The sequence below is a fragment of the Mus pahari genome, chromosome 12, assembly GCF_900095145.1.
Source record: "Mus pahari chromosome 12, PAHARI_EIJ_v1.1, whole genome shotgun sequence".
NCBI classification, from domain to species: Eukaryota; Metazoa; Chordata; class Mammalia; order Rodentia; family Muridae; genus Mus; species Mus pahari.
This window is the reverse complement of record NC_034601.1, coordinates 36,381,694-36,399,654: the sequence shown is the minus strand read 5'-3', so window position 1 is coordinate 36,399,654 and position 17,961 is coordinate 36,381,694. Positions and strand designations below refer to the sequence as shown.

General features: G+C 39.0%; 1 protein-coding gene across 4 annotated transcripts in view; it reads right to left on the bottom strand.

Annotated features, from left to right (window-relative positions):
- Lsamp (limbic system associated membrane protein) overlaps positions 1–17,961 on the bottom strand; it is a 2,126,592-nt gene that overhangs the window by 614,959 nt on the left and 1,493,672 nt on the right. For 2 of the 4 annotated variants that reach the window (XM_029544403.1, XM_029544404.1), the window contains exon 3: positions 16,405–16,483. In XM_029544403.1, coding sequence (XP_029400263.1) covers positions 16,405–16,483 — 79 coding nt within the window. Of the gene's footprint in view, positions 1–16,404; positions 17,101–17,961 lie in introns of those variants that run through there. The other 2 variants (XM_021209062.1, XM_021209061.2) reach the window with 2 other exon arrangements.

Here is a 17,961-nt window from a genome sequence, read left to right as displayed (position 1 = left end):
TCCTCTCCTCCTCCTCCTCCTTCTTCAAAAACGCAGTCCATACCATGTGCTTCTTGAGTTAATTACATCAAATCAAATATTGATCAAATTGTTTCTCAAGCAAGGTGTTTCTGTAGTTTAGCATCCTTCTTGACCAGCCATTGAAATGTAGTTGAGACAATAGAGTCAAAACCTACTATCTACCAGCAACATGCAGCCACTCAGGTGCTCAATGCTGCCTGGAAGTGGATAACTAAATAAAAAAGTAACCAGAGGAGGAAATGATCTCCAAGGCCTGACACTATTACTGATGCTGTGGTATGGTTACAGACAGGAGCCTAGCATGATTGTCCTCCAAAAGGCCCAATAAGCAGCTGACTGAGATAGACGCCCATACTACACCTAACCAATGTACTGAAGTCAGGGACCCCTCTGGAAAGGAAAGGCTGGAAGAAGCTAAGGACGAAGGCGACTCTATGGGAAGACAAGCAGATTGAAGTCTCAACTAACCAGAAGCCCTGCAATCTCTCAGACACTGGGCCACCAACTAGGCAGAATACACCAGCTTGTCTGAGGCCCCCAACACATATACAGCAGAGGATTGCCTGGTCTGCAGGAGAAGACATGCCTAATCCTCCAGAGACTTGAGGTCCCAGGGAGTAGGGGCATCTGGAGGGTGGGGTGGAAACACCAAGGAGGAATTAATGGGATGGGGAACTTTGTTTGGGGGGACTGGAAGTGGGGTAATGACTGTACTGTAAAAAATTAAAGTTATTTTAAAAGAAAGAGGGGGGAGGGAGGGAAGAAGGAAGGAAGGAAGGAAGGAAGAAAGGAAGGAAGGAAAGAAGGAGGAAGGAAAGAAGGAAGAAAGGAAAAATTCTAACTCTTAGGCTCTTCTTCCTTAACTGCCTATTGCCTACACTCAGTCCAGAGCCTAATAAACACTCAGGATGGAATGCGTGGAAAAGAAGGGATAAGTAATGCAGTCGTGCACTGATACAGATTTGGAATGCAGTGATAGCATTGGGAATAAAATAGCTCCATTACTTAGAGACAGCTCATTAAATTTACCAAGTATAAAGAAAATACAAACAAAATAATAGTAGTAATAAAACCATGAGAGTCCTGCAGTACCACCGGGTAAGCAAAACAGAAGTGTGGCTATATCCGTGACTATCGGTGTCTTCTTTGTTTGGAGTCCTGGCTTCATCACCTTCCAGGCTCTGCAGCAGCTCCGTGTTGTCCATAGCACAGGAAGGCTGCGTTTGTTGCTGAGGGATTATGAGCCCAAGAAGCTACAGTACAAGGGGCGTAATTATTATTACTAATCTGCATTGAAGTCAAGAAGTGCGCCAAAGAGCTTGCAAAACAAAAGTCTCCTGGGATAGTTCTAATAGCGCAGGAAACTGAAATTGGTTCCCTGTGTTGATTATGCCTTCCTCTTAGTGCTATGCCTGCCGTCCTAGTCATTCTCTGCCACCCCCACGTTTCACCGAACCTCTAAGACTCGCTCTTTCATTAACAGTGCCCATAGTAGCACATCAACCTACGGTGTTTTCTCAGGAGCTATCTGAGCTGCAATTAAGAATCTACTACTTTTGTACCTAAATTTTGTGTTGTATTTATTGTACGGAAATGGATACATTTTAAGGTCTTTAGAAACAAGAATTGGTAAATTAAAAAAAATTAAAGATAAATAGACAAACTCTGTAATGACCCATGCAAGAAAAAAAAAAAAAAAAAACACCCACTAATACTTAAGTTTAAAATTACCAATATTGGTTAAAAAAAAAAAACCTACAGGTTCAAGGGGCACAAGTGTGCATGCTAATTCTTTCTCTGGATAATTTTATCTAAACGTAAATGCTCTCTATTATGAAAGCATTTGATGTCTTCACATAGTTCAGAGATTTTACTTAACCCCAAATTCTGAGTTACAGTTTAGTGGATTGCTCAACCTGTATATTCAGTGGCCCCTTACACTCAATTAATCCAGTTAAATTCCTCTTACATTCTGAATATACTTTGATGCCATGGTTCTATCTATAAGTGTTCCTATCTTCCCCATGGGTGGGTTTTTACTTCTGACTTATCATTTAGGTAGAACATTCTCTTCTCTTTCTCCCTGTCTCTCTTCATCTCCCTATCTATAGTTTAAAGGACGGTATCATTGCCTAGTCTAAAAAGGTCTACCATCTTTTTACTTTCAAGATCTTGACCCCTGCCTGCTCCTACTTTGGATGGATATTCTAGGATTGCTTTGAACTCACAATGTAGCAGAAGGATAACCTTGAACTTCTGATCCTTCTCTCTCTGTCCAAGATTCTACGCATGCTGGACATGCATAACACTGAATGAGTTATAGTGCCAGATCCAAGGATCAAGACCTTATAACTGAAGACATTTTAAAAATGGAATAAAAAGAGTCCAAATTACAAAATGTTTATGTTCTTTTCATTATAACAGAGACTATGAAGCAGTAATGTGTGTTGATATATATGTTATGTCTACATATAGCATCTAGGATACATAAGGAACTTCTGTAATAATCCCAGAGCTACATCAGCCCATAGCTGAAAAGCTGCAACTTTGCTGTTACAGGATTAAGGCCACCTTATTTAAGACTCTACTAGATAATGCTTATGCACCCTATTGTTATTCTTTTTAGCAAGTCTCCGTTTCATATTTGTGTTTACAGTTTTGCTATTTGGGAGCACTTGTCACTTCACACACAGGTAACCCATTTCTGAATGGGGCTGCTTGTGCTTTCCTGAGACCTTCACATCAGATCCTTCCCTAATTTGCTTCTTTCAAAGTCTCTACCTTTTAATTTTAAACCTCTCACTTGCGTTTGAACTTTCTGAGGTTTCCCAAAACTGTCATCCGGATTCCACTTTCTATGTTTTAAAGTCTCCTGGTTTCACAAAGTCTTGCATAGATGCCTCTTTGTTCGTAAATACAGCAAACGATGAGGCAGTCGGTTGAGAATCTGTCAGATCAATGGGAAGGGAATGGTTTCCTACTCGGATAGTTGCTGTTGATGAGTTTTAGCAGTTGTGCTTTTAAATAAACTAAAGTGACTTTGCAGAAGGACATAAAATAAAAGAACATGCATATAAAATAAGAAAGCAAAAATGGTGGTTTTGGTGAAGGCCTTGGGTTTACTAGTAGTTGGCTACCCAATTTACCTAGATCCACTTATACATATTGTTTATCTGTTGATCTCATGTCTAGTGGCAAAGGATATTTAAGTTATAAGAAGGGAACAATCAGAAAGTCAAGTTAATTCGCTTTACTATTCCTAGAAAGGGAACTTGATGTGAACGTCAGAGCTGACAGAGCAAAGCGCTGCTCAGCCTAGGACCAGCAGAGATGGGCCCAGACCTCTGCCTGGATTCCCAAAACCTCAGAGAAGAAAAAGCAAAAAGAAACATGACTTAGGATGTGGCTTTATGTTGTGCTCTGTGGAGGAATAACCATCTAAAATCCACATCGATCAGGAGTGGAAATCTGATAGTGAATGCAAGTCTATTAGAAGATGAATACAGTCATGATTTTCCTGATTAATCTTATCTATTTTTCTGAAACAGTCAGAATATAAACTTTGAGATTGAATGTGTCTTAATATTGTTCTATGAAGAAAGATGAGAGGTCTAAATAGGACTTCAGCTTTAATGAAATGACAGTATCTTTTGAAAGGTTTCTAAATACTGCAGAAGGAAGAAAACAATAAGACCGAAGAAATAATTATAATACCACCAAAATTTAAGAGTAAGTGCATACAAAGCAAACTGAGTGGAAAAACACAGTAGAATTAAAAAATTCATATGCTAGTGAGGACCTGGAAGATTGCCCATTTCCACTGTTTACTGTATAAAAGGTTTCTGTTGTTTTGAACTCCTATTCCTGATCATCTGGCCTTTGCTTTCAATATACAAATGACAAAATTTATTTCAGTTCAAGGAAATTCATTTTATTTGAAAGAAAAGAAACTTGGACTTAACAAAGATACCCAAGACATGCATGAGTATAATTATAGATCTACTAACTCATTCCTATAGTGTCCTTGACATAAAGGACAAAAAAATCATTGGATCACTTATAATTTCTAAAATAAGAAGCAGAAGCCAAGAATGACTAAGTGATTGTCCCATATATATAAGGCCAATAGCTGACAGTGGTGCTTGGAGCTGAGTCTGCTGGCTCAGAAGCCCTGTAATTGCCATTACACCATTTGACTGCTCATCTTTGAAGTTATTTACCAGATTTGCTTATTCAACTAAACTGTGTTCTATTTAATCAAAGTGCCACAAATGCTTTTCTTTCTAACATCTATGTTTTACTTTCTATATGAACCACAGTGCTGTCACATACATAAAGCGCCCTTCTTCCATACACAGGGACAGCTTTCTTTCTGTAGAATTCATTTACATCTATGTAACACTCTGTGAACTCACACCATGTGGCCTCTTCCCTTGTGTCATACACATCTCAAAAGTGTCCTTTCGTTATAATCCAAATACTGAACCTGGCCAAAGACAACCTAAAAGAATATTCTAGCACCAACAATATTTCTCTGTTCAACACAGCAAAGGACTTACCTCATTCTGAACCCTAACTTACTCTTGACTCTACAAGAAGAGTTTTGCCAAAGTCTAGATCCTTAAGGGGAATGGCACTGCCCTGATCCACCAGCTTGGAGTACTATTTGTTCATTTTTAAGGAAACCTATTTTCTATGTTGCAGTATGTCCTTAGAGCAAGACTTCTGGTAGTCATTACTTGTCAAAATAGTTTAATTTACATCCTAGTACTTACATGTTTGGTGTTTTTCTTTGGTTCCTTTACCACTTAACACATTTCTCTTCTATTTATAAAAAGGATAATATTAGAGGGCTATACCAAATATTCTGAAACTGTTTTTGGTTTCTACAAGTTTTGATGTCAACAACTTCTGCAATTAAACAGTCTTAAATTTGTTAGTGTTTTGAGTATACTGCAGACAGAACTGGTGGCTTAACCCTCTTACAGAGTTCTAATGATTTCATTTGCCTTGGGCATTAATGCTAAATGGATATGAAAGTATTTTGATATTTTTATCTGTTGAAATAAAAAAATTTAATTAAAATTATTCTTGACTTTCAGTGGGCAGTCTCTCCCCTTCAGCAAGCATGTTTATTAATAGACCACTAGGTCACTAGATCAACTCTGAATGAAAAAGAGAAACATGAATTTAGTACGAACTTGAGACTCAAGTACAAAGAACTAAAGGTATTTGAGACAAAATACAATTACTTGTTCATCAGGTAAGCAGAATTAGTATCTGTCATGTGAGAACATATGAAAAAAACCCTCCAAGATCCAATTTTAGTCTTTGGGAAACATACAATAGCTTAGATTGGATAGAAATAAGAAATGCTACTTCTCTACTATAACAGGTCTAGTACTTTGTATAATAAGTATTTAAAACAAAGCATTAATCAAAACAAATTAACACACTTAGTATATGATGCTTATATTCATATCCTTGATAGCCTAAATTTTTTTGTTTTCTTCAGTAAAATTCTTCACTACTGATACATCAATTTAATTAGATACCTATTAAAGTGTGCTGTGACCCAAGTTCATTTCTTTGGTATGGAAATTTTATGCTTTTGCATTTATATATAATTATAAATATTTGTAGACATAAATTAAAAATAAAATTAGTATCTTGGTTCAAAAACATCTATACAATACAGATTATGCATATTCATGACATAAATTGTTTATACCTCATAACATATTCTGTAAAAATTTATAGTCTTATTTTTAGAAGAACTAGATTTTGAGTTCTGTTTTACTTTTATGTAAGAATTAAGGCATATTTAATTTTACATTTCCTATATGAAGGCATTGATAAGATGACTTTTTTTTATAATTTAAGCAAACCATCCTTCTGCTTACAGAAGCATTCATTTCTTCTTCTAATGAACTAAACTGTTTTTAGCCATATTTTTTTGGTTCATTGGCTCAAGATCGTTCTTAGGAAGCCAATAAGAATCATATTCACTTTGATGCTTTAGTAAAGGAAACTACTAATACTCTTCTAGTTAATATAGTTAATGGCTTTTTCATAACCAAATCTTACATTCTTCTGTTGTTTACCTAATCTACCAGTACACATTAAATAGTCCATTGTGATTGTTATAACTATTTCTTCATATTAGCCACCAAAGACAAATAGAACAGAGGTCAGGCAGAGCATCAACAAGACTCCCTACATCTGCTAAATTAATGACTCAGGTTAAGGTATGCTAATACACCTGTATCAGAGCATCCTTTAGGTGACAATCTTCAGTTATACCAGTCACAAATTGGCACGATTTGCAGCTCATGTTTCACAAATGAATGGTCTGATAATTCAGAGTGAGATTTAAATAAATGGCACACTGAAAGAAGAAGTCAGAATATCAAGTATTTTTCCTAAAAAGCATCTTCACAGGTAGATGCTAGCTATGCTTGGCTTTACTTAGTGCTTGGCTGCATTGCTGTCATGCTTATCTTCTGTGCCCTATAGGGAATTGTGGGACAAGAGCAGCATGGCTAAAGCACAACTTTAGAACAGGTATAATTAACTGAAGACAATACATTGAGAATTAATATGGGTATTTATGATCATATATTACGGTGGAGTAAATAATAATACGGCACTGTATAAAATGCCAAGTCAAGTTTTTCCTGAGTTCTAAACTTTTCCCTTCTTCACCATAGAGAACCATACAGGAGGGAATTTTGGAGTATTAAAAAATTCACTATACACTTAGTTTTCTGTTTCTCCCAGAATGAGTAATTAGTTGTAAAATACAAAACTCAAATTGATATCTGAGTTTATAACTTAAGAAAGGGGAGTGATGTTTATCTTTCCTTTTTCTTCAAGAAAAGCAAGCAAGCAAACAAACAAAATAGAAGGGATGGAGGACCTGTTGCAAGCTATCCTGGAACCTTGGCTTTACTTGAAGTCCTGATCTAGACCCTGCATGTCCATAGCCACCACCAGAGGGAGAAATCTCAGCGTCACACCTTGGGAGTACAAAGTGAGTCCTCTTCACATAAAGCTGCTCATCTATCCAAGAAAAAACAATCAGTGCACGGGCCACTGAAACTTTAGGATCTGCAAAAATTATGCACTTTTGTTTTCTCATTTCTTGAGAATCCATGCTTAGAAAGGAGCTTTTATTAGAAAATTGGAAAGTACTTCTAGAGAAACCCACTTATTCACCTCCACTGGCAATCAGAGATGAATTGATATGTGGTTTTTACTATGCCTTCTGCAGCTGCAGACCCATAATTAATCTAATAGTGTCTGACTTCCAACCACAATATCTTCCTTCAGTTCTGCTTTTGCCTAATTTGTTTCTTCCTATTTTTTTTTTTTTTTTTTTTTTTATAAATCGAGTTCTGGCCTGCTTGATATATAGTGGTATCATCTTTCTCTATTCAGCTTACTAGGCAAATATTTATTTGAGCTCTTACAGATCCTAAGCTAAATTCTGAGATTAAATGGTAAAGTAGATTAGATGTTTGTCCTTGAGGCAAGGAAGAAATAAACAGAATGTTTTCTCAGAGTACACTAAATGCTAAGCACAAGGTAAAAAGAGAGGCTATCAGTGAAAATAAATAGGACACTTAGCCCACCTAGAGAATCAGAGAGGATTTTCTGAACAAGGCAGCACTATAACTGAACTCTGAGCCTGGAGGGAGGTATGGGGAGGGGAGATCTAGTAATGGGGGAGGAGGAGGAAAAGGCTTCAAGAAGAGAGGCTTATAAATGAGTCCAGAAACCAACACTGCATATGTATAATAAGCATACCATGGACAGAGCCTGGAAGGCTCTGAATTGTTGTAGGCAAGGGGAAGCTGGCCATGCAGGGTTATTCAAGCTATGAACCCATGGATTAAAAGGACCTGTGCAAAATTTGGTGGCATTTGTAAGCAAATGTAAAACATCAGATGTGAGATATCAGATAGGGTACTCAGGTTCCTGGTAAAGTTAATGCTGTGAAGTCTGGAAGTCCTAAGTAGCAAGATATAAACTGATAAGCTAAGCCAAATAATTATGAAGCAAGGGCATTTCAAGACTTTGTCCTCAATTTCCCCCATAGAGTTGGACAAGGTTATAGAATCTCCATCTTACAAATAGAAAGGAGAGCCCAGTGTTCTGAAGTTTACTTTCAATCATCAATGTTACTAAAGACTGTACAGAATGTCTGCACTATGGCATGGATGCCCAGGTTTACAACTTGAGAAGGTTATTCATCTTGCTAATAGTCCTGGGTTCCAAGTAGTTCACCTTTAAGGACTCTGTCTAGTCACCTGTGTTTCAAGAATTCTGTTCCTTCTTGAAGACCTGTTATTCATGACTAAGTCTTCATAGGGAGCTGGCAGATTTCCCGATGACCATGGAATGTCTTCTCCTAGCCTTTAGCTCATTGTAATTTGCCCTTCTCTTGGCTACCTGCTGGCTCTCCGTGATATTACTTTGAGCTTTGAAAGAGAGCTTTCAGAGATTTTACTGTGCATGCCCCAGCAAAAAACCTGTCATAGAGCATATTTCATAGGAAGAACCTATATCCAGTATCTTCTGATCTACCAATTGTCACAGTCATTGCTAGCCTAAAGCAAATTATGCATTTCATATACACATATGATATGATATTAATTATATTATAATATAATTATATTTATTATATTAATTATATTATATTTAGTTATATTAATATAACTAAATTATATTATATGCAATATTAAGTTTTGAAAGCAATATTTATTTACCTCCAATATTCTAACAAATCAGCAACTCTAACATATATAGTCACCTCTGAGGCTGGGCACTGGACAGATAATTAAATAAAAGACAAGACCCAGACCCTGACCACATCTTCCTGAATCTATCCTAAATTGAGTCCCCCTGAAAGAGAAAGTACAGAACGTAACCAGGCAGAGGGCCATGGGCAGCAATAAATAAGTAGTAAGAACAACCTTGGAAAAGGTCTCAAAACCAAAGAAGTTGGAACAAGATACAAAAGGACTGGAGTTATGAAGGAAAAACGACTTTGAAATGAGCCCAGGAGATCTTGGTATAGGTCTTGCCAAACACAAGAATGACTCTAAGAATAGAAATTTGAGACTACAGTGGGAAGAAAGAAAACAACATTGTCTTAGAGAAATGGTGAGCAAGTTCAAAATGGGGCATTTTAGGAGGGAAATCTTCCTTGCTTATCCCTAATTGGATGATCTTCCACATACAAATATAAACAGAGTTGAGTCAAAGTAAGAGGGAAGGGGAATAAAAGTTAAAGGAGGAGTGGAAGAAAGAAGAGAACAATTCACAGACAAAAATAGAAAAAGAGAAGGGCCATTCTGAGCATAATTTGGGGTATAAAGAAGGAAGAGATGATACACCATGAACTGCAGAGAAAACGAAGAAAGTAGTTTCTCATCTTATTGTATGAGAATTAAACAACAGGTAGACTCAGGTAAGTCATTTATGCTTCTGAGCCACCAACTAAATTTCTCCTCTGCTGCAGTCTTTTAAAATGACAGTGGACTGCCTAATCTCTAAGGTCTTTGCTATTTTAAATTTCTGTGCATCTCCTCTTCCAGCAGTAATTAACAAAGCCTAGAGAAAAGGGTTTTCACTTGCGAAGGTTAATCACTCATTAACTTGAGATCTTATTTTGATTGCAGGTGACTATAAAATGTTTTCCTTCACTGTGCACTCCAAGGAAGTGATACAACGAGATTCTAAGATTCTAGTGACTTTAAAGAACTTAATAAAAAGATCTGTTGACCAATGAGCAGTGCATATCATAAAAATAAGAATAAAAACCATTTTATTAAATTTTCTAATTTTCTAAGAGTTATTTTCTGTTTTACAGATGACAATAATCTTGAAAGGGTTGTGCTTTATACCATCTTATAGTTGATAAAACACTCTGATTCTTGCTATTTCTCTGGAGTGTTAGAACAGCTTGTGTGTGCGAAGTAGATATCAGTTATCCACATCCGGTAGATGAGAGTATTTCCGGATGGGGGGAGCTGAGTCTTGGCTTGTCTCCAAATTTCAAGCAAGACTGATTTGTGTGTAAAAGCAAGGTGAATTCTACAAACAAATACAGTCATTTATGCGAGGCATGTGTTTGTATGCATGGAAACATGAATACCAAGCATTAAGGCTGTTTGAATAGATTCTAACTAAAAAAGGTTTTCTTGTCTGGCTGTTCTACTTCAACTCCCTTAGAGACAACATTAAAAACAACACTCATACACTAGCAATAAACAACCACTCTTAAATCCTGCCTAGCCTAAATCATAAAGGGAGCATAGGGTGATAGTTCTAAGAATTCAAGCTTTGACACAATTTCAATAGACATTATGTAAATTGGGTCTATAATAAAGTTACCCCACTTTTTATTATATTGCAGTGATGAAATCATATAGTAAAGAAATGCAACCATGGCAATCTCCTTCACCCAAATGGATTTGAATCTTTTTGTCTGAGGTCATATATCTTAAGCCTCACAAGACTTTAAAATTTTACTGCATGACTGTTAAGTGTTGTCTTGAATATGGTTTGTAAAAGTGATTTTTTTTTCACCTCTAATCTGGTGGTTCTCCATTCCGTATACATACATGAACCATTAAATACAGGAAGCAACAAGTGAAGCCTTGGTGCGTCTTCAAACCAATCCTGTAAAGATTTGGTGAGTGTCAGTAATGTCCAGCTCCAATGTTTTCCCAATGCTTGGGGGGGGGGGGGGGGATGGATGACTGTGAGAACTCAGGGAGTTCCCAACTAGAAAATGCTTAGGAATTTCTTGGGGATCTTGTTCTAAAAATGAAGATTCTGAGAGGCAATTTGGGGTTGATTCAGATTTTGTTTGTAATGAGTGATTGATATTTCTGGTGCCCACCTGTGGACCACATTGATATGGAAACATTGCAATGCTCCTCAAACTGGAGCCCAAGTCTGCAGCTTTGAAAGTCTCAGCTAAGCACAGGTAAAAATGCAATGCGTTGTCAGACTACACAACAGGGCAACTCAATCAGACGTTCTGTAGTTTGCAGAGACTCCATGTAAAGTTCTTATCTGCTCAAGTCAGTGATTCTTAACCTTCCTAATACTGTGACCCTTTAATACAGTTCCTTATTTTGTGGTGACTCCCAACCATAAAATTATTTTTGTGGCTACTTCATTATTATAATTTGGCTATTGTTATGAATCACAGTGTAAATCCCTGTGTTTTCAAATGTACTTAGGCAAATCTTTGAAAAGGTCCTTTGACCCTCAAAGGGGTTGTGACCCATAGATTGAGAACCACTGGCTCAAGTGTTCAAGTTCAAGAAACAGGGTCCTTATATAGTTGTTTCCTAAAGACAAAAATTCTGGCTGCTTATGGCTGGACCAGGAGTGGGTCCTTACTCTTGTATAGCACTTTACAGTTCAACAAACTTTCCTTCTTTACCTATTGTGGGTTTCTCAAAATAATCCTGTATAGTAACTAAAATAGATAGTTTCAGTATTTTCAAATTTGAAACTGGAGCTCAAAATAATTCAGGGATTTGCACAAAGTCATAGCCTACAAGGAGAGATCCAAATTTAGAACCTAGATCTTTTGAGTCTTGGGAACTCAGAGGCAATGCATATAGAGAACAGGGCCATCCATTGAAACTTTCAAGCAATAGCTTGGAGAAATGGTATCTCTAGAGCTCAGGTGATGGTAAGAAAAAGCCTAGCCTATTTGGGCTACTTCCTATCAGGTGAGTCACAGCTGTTTGTACTTGAAGCTAGCAGGGACCACAAAGCACGCTAATGCTAATCCTTTTTGGCCTGAGTTTGCTGTTATGCAGGATCAGCTCTGGGAAACACAAATGCTGAACCCTCGACAACTGACTTAGGGTGTGAATCACCACAGTTGTCCAATTCATTTGAGGTCAAAATGACATAAATCAGACCAATGGCCTTCCCTTTACATCATATATGCATTTATATATACACTCATTTACAGAAATGCAAAAACTCAGCTAACCATTGACTCATGAGGTTTCTCTGTTTTCTTTTTGGGCCATAAATGACAACAAACAGCATAATACATGGGTGCATAAACGTCCTTTAGTAAAATGTATGTAAAATGCCGTAACCCTAGATGATATACAGCATGTTGAACTCCATTCTTTACAACATATACTTAATGAAGGGTTTTATGGGCAATGGATGATCCTTAAAGGATTAGTGATAGCCAATAAAATTTGATTACCTTTAGTGACTTAGCTACAGAGAAAGGAAAGCTCATAATTGTCCCAGACTCTCATTGTAGGCTCACAAAGTTTGTTTTCAAATAGTGAATTATAAGTAGTAAAAAAAAAAAAAAAAAAAAAATTCACATATGGTGCCAGGAGTTTGTTTGAGTGTTGACACTTTCTTAGTGAATGTAGGCGTTCCAGATGCCTTATAGAAGAAGATTCATGTTTTCTCTTGAAATTTGAGCACGATTTATTACATTTTATTGTCAAATAATTCCATCTTTTTTATTGATTCTTTCCCCCCTCTTAGTACAGAAACAAACAGGAAAGTAAATACATTTGGGAAAACAAAAATTAAGTAACCTTGCTGATACCACTTGGTTTCACTCTAAATCCCATATACTTATTGGATATAGTTTCATCTCTATAGGGAAAATATTACCATCCTGGAAATACTGTAATATTCTGAAAACATAAAAAACAGATTGAGTTATAAATATCCCAGTTTGATATCTCAATTTTTGATTAATTACAATCACATTGCTGGGTCCACTTTCCCTTTTACCATGCATATGCTTATATTATAGCTCCATATGTTTATGCATATGAATATTTACAAAGTAACTTTGCTGAGTAGGTACACAATAACAAAAATGTTTTATGCAGCCACTGTCATTGTTTGAAATCTAGTACCCTATCAATATCTTTTCAGATATATGCTGTAAATACGAAGGAGGTGGTCAGTGTGGCCATTAAAATGTCACTATTGGCAAGTATGTTAGAGAGTACCATCTATTTCCAATGGTCTATGGTTTATAAAGAAAGGTAAATATGTTTCAATCTATCAACAATAAACCACATGGATGTCTGTGTTCAGGTTATAGAGTTAGTAAGACTAGAATTTGAACTTCTAACGATTGACGAATCCCCTATTAAAGTGGTGAAGTGTGTGGGCTCTGCTAAAAACAAACAAACTTATATACATACAACAACAACAATACAACAAAACTTGAGTCTACTTCATGAGTAGAGTCCCAGAGAAAAGTATGTGCCAAAGAAATTTGTATAACAGTCTAAAACCATGTTCAGATTCATTCTATCTAGAAAGGAACTTCAGACACTGCATTGCTGTTGACCTACAGATCTGTGGGTCACTTTGGTTCCTTGACTTTGTGATGGAAGTGGTGTTGCGGTTGTCATCAGGTCCTTCTATGAGTTTTATAAAGACTTGGAGTTTTTCCTCTAAGAAACAGCCAGGTTAGGCATGGATGGCTCAGGCTCTCTCTTTCAAGTTTGGTTATAATTATATAGTTTTCTTTTTTTTTTCAAAAGGATAAAACTTATAGAATATGAAAGCAAGGTGTTCACTTCCTAATTGGGATGCACAATTGGACTAATGGCTATATTAAGTAAAAAACAATGGTCAATTCCAAAATTCCTACAGAAACTCTTGTTTTATGGAAGCAAGAAGGTAATGTTTTGAAGACTTGTCAGCTAAGTTCCTGTCGTTGAAGCATCAGAATTACAAGCCTCCCTTGTCTCCTGTTGCCATTTCTAACTATTCAGGGCCACACACTGACTAAGAGAGGATTTTTTTCAACCCCTGCCCTTTCACTCTCTCAGTGCCAAGCATCTACTGTGGCTGCCAATGAATTAAGTTCTCCTTCCTCTCTTCCCCTGGAAGCTCACACTCCCAGCAAAATGTCACAAACAAAGTGGGAGCATGCCTTTCCCAGGCTAGACTTGCAAACAGACAGTAACAGCACTATTCTGCAGCAGAAAACTGACCCACAAAGCAGACTGGATCCAGGTAAAGAGACTGAGGAGAAGGCCAGCTAAGAAAACATAAGGAACTCGCTCTATGGTGACTTCTGATAGAGCTCCACCAACCTCAAAAATAAAGCCTTGTCTCAGTCAGAGAAAATAAACAGCAGGGCATGTTAGGTGAGGCCTGAAGATGCAATGGATTCCCATAGGTGACTTATTTGCATGCTGCTCATCTGTCTTCCATCTCCCTGGGAATAACTGGTGCTGGATTTGTTTCCTTTTCTCAGACTCCATTTCTACATTGTAATATCTGATAAAGTGTGCTAATTAAAAACAAAACAAAATTCCAATTTCTTTGAGCAATCATCAGGCAAACACATATCCATACCATACAGATATTTATGTAATGAGAATGACTTTTCTAGATGTAGACACCTATGTGTTCTCTACATGGAAGTGCCAGAATCCATTTATTCTGCTCATTAACATGTCCATGCTTCTCTGACTGTACCTTAGGATGCTGTGCTGCTCATTTACAAAGACATCAGGAACTTTTCACAAATTTAAATCAAAAGTTTTATACATTCAGAGTAGATACATTTCTCACCTTTAATCTTGCAATCTTGGAAAACAAGTCACTTCTAGGGCAAGCATAAACGGAGAGCTCTGCTGCTAGTAAAGGGTTAAGGATGTTAGGGAATATGAATGTCAGCAGCTGAGACGGCATGCTTGTGTGTTTGCAAAAATATTTTCTGCATTATGTCCAAATCCCTTTGCAAACAGATAAATTACTCTATAAATCTTATTACTCCGTGTGGATAAATCACACTTGCAGGTTTACAAAGCTGGGGAGCTACAAGGGGAAGTCCGCTCTGGTTAGGAGGGTATTTGGGATTCATAATCACTCAAAGCTCAGGAAATGAAGAAAGAAGTACTCACACACACTATCAAGTGCTCACTCTTTTGCCATCTGGTACAACACATGTACATGTACATACAACACACACAAACACACACCTAAAACATGTCATATCACACCACGCACGATTTCATCTCTAACAAGCCTAGAGATTCCAAAGCAGGACATTCTGTGACAGCCAACCAAATTTATTTCGGAGAAAAGAAAAGAAAACTTTGCTGCTGTAGGCAGCTCTGCCACAGAACTGCTCCCTGATGCCCCGGGGTTTATGCACTATCAGCTCCTTGCACACAGAATAGAGGTTGATTTTCTATGGCATACTGTTTTTTATTGCCCCAGCCAGCAATATTACCTAGATAGACAGACCAACACTGGGTCATTATATTTGGAAAAAATGGGATTTTAAAAGATCTCCTAGGAAAATACTTTCTTCTTTTCTCCTCTTTTTTCTGTTATTATCTGCCAGAGTCAAATAAAGCTGGGAAGGGAGAAGGGAGAAGGGAAAGAGAGGAAAGCAGCTTTGAGCTTTAAGGGAATGCAGTAATGACATCCAAGTCTCCCTACCTTAGAAGGGTCAAACTCTCAAGGACTTGGGATGCTTTTCCAAATTCCCATCCCAAATTATATTGCGGAGCTTGGCAGAGCTGCATAGGCATAAGACTTTGAACTCAATGATCAATTTGTAGTATCTAATGTAATGTCAGGCTAATGCCTTCCCCTCCTCTGTTTAAGTTTTCTATTCTTAAAGGCCTGCCATTGGGGCTGGATCCTTCCCTTCCGTTCTCCTCATTCTGGTGTTGATTTCTGTCCACATTCCCAAAAAGCCTCAGGAATCATCCCAAGTTGTAAGATTGATTTATTGCCTACGATGTCAATTCAGAGATCTTTACAGAAAGTCTTCTATCAGAACTACTGCTAGGGCAGATTGAGCCTTGCTGAGCAACACACACACACACACACACACACACACACACACACACACACANAGAGAGAGAGAGAGAGAGAGAGAGAGAGAGAGAGAGAGAGAGAGAGAGAGAAACAAGGAGAATGCAGCCTTGCGTACCACGCTTTGAAAGCCATAACTCAACAACTCTTCTGTCTGAATCGAGGAACCTCAACAAAACTCTAAGTGCCAAGCATGAGCAATTACCACAGCATGAATACAACCCAATGCCACTAATGCCATAGATAAAGTTCGGCGGCTTTCTTGACTAGAGAAAACAACATTCAAAGAACGGAACAACATTCCAAAAGCACCCTTGGCTCTTGACAGTGACCAGACTCCCTTAAATTTTGTTCCTGGCTAAATCTTCAAGTCGATACAAGGGACACACACACACACACGCCCACTAACCCAGGGCAGCTGGAGTTCAGTATTTTACACACACACACACACACACACACACACACACACACACACACACACACACCAGAAAAGTTGCTCACAAGCCCTACCTGAGGATGGCTGTGTCCCCCTGTCTCACGGTGATGTTGTCCGTGCCTCGGTTAAAATCCACGCTGCGAACGGGCAGTCCTGTGGGAAGAAGGCAGAGCAGTCTCAGTAGGACCAGCGGCAACTGTTTCCGATCGGGCTGAACTCTCCCGACCATGGTGGCCTCGGCGAGTTGGTCCGCGGTGGACTCGCGTGTGCGCGCTGCTGGCCACGGAGAGGGGCTCTAGCGCGCGGGGCTCGCAGCCACTGCCAAGGCTGCTCGGGCGGGTCCAGCGCGCACTCCCTTCCACTTTGCCTCGCTCTTTCCCTCGCTCAGTCTCTTTCCCCTCTGGGATTTAACAAAGCCCTCATCAAATCCAAGCAGGAGTCGGGGAGAAAGTGGAGGAACAAATTTTCCGAAGGAAGAGTGCAAATATAAAATGCTTTAATGATGAGGAGGCGACTGTCAATGGCAGGGGTGCTTCCTTAGACTCTGTAGCTGGCTGCTTCTCTGCCAGCGTCTGGGCTGAGCTCCTTCCCTCTGTAACCCACTTTCCCAGGCAGCAGGAGAGCCTGCCAGGGAGAGTAAAGAAACAGCCTCTCGCAGCAGTAGCAGCAGTAGCAGCAGCAGCAGCAGCAGCAGCAGCGGCAGCAACCCAGGAGCTCTCTCCCCCTCCTCTTTCCTGTTTCTCCCTCCAGTCCCTGTTCTCTCTCTACTCAGCACCTCCCCCCTTACCCTGCTGTGTTTCAACAGCCCCGCCACGTCATCCCCTCCTCCCACCCCACAGCGTGGCCCCTTGCTTTGCACAACTGCCCCCTTCACCAGCAGCCAGCCTCAATGAAAGCCTGATGCGCCTTTGGGTTGTCAGGACAACAGCTCCATCTGAGGCCTGGCTGATTTCCTTAAGAAGAGGGGTTGGGGCTCAGAGGTACTGTTAAGACAGGGAAGGGGAGATGGACTTAAGCTGTGAAGGGACAGGAGAAAGGGTCCAGGAAAGAAGAGGGAGGGCATGGCAAAAGAGAAATGCAAACCTTGACAAATGGAGTTACATACACATGGATAGGAAAGCATACTGCAGAATGGACCAGAAAGATGAGAAAGGATGAAGAAACTAGCCAGGCTGAGTCTCAAACTGAAAGCCAAGGTTGATTTCAGAGTCCTGGCAAATGGCTTTCCACACTCCCATGGTATTCACCCTTTCTCCTCTCCTGAAGGTTTATTTTCTCTCACCTCTTCATCCTCCTCCCCCATCCTCCTCCCCCGCCCCCCTCCCTGAACCCCTTATGAAAGATGGATTGGAGACAATGCTGGCATTGAGTGTCTCAGGGTGTGAATGCTTGTCTTGTCTTTCCTAAGTGCCAGCCTCAGCAGCTGATCCTTGATCCCCAGATCAACCTCACTCTCCAGGAAACCCCCAGGCAGACACCTGAGTGATGGGATTTGGGATTATCGTTCACATTTGGTACATTGCAGCTAGCTCCTCGGTTTCTAATGCCACTGGCTTCTCAAGAAACGCAGCTATAGAAGGAAGTAGATCTGAACGTTTGTCATTTACAAGGAGATCTAAGTCTATAGATAG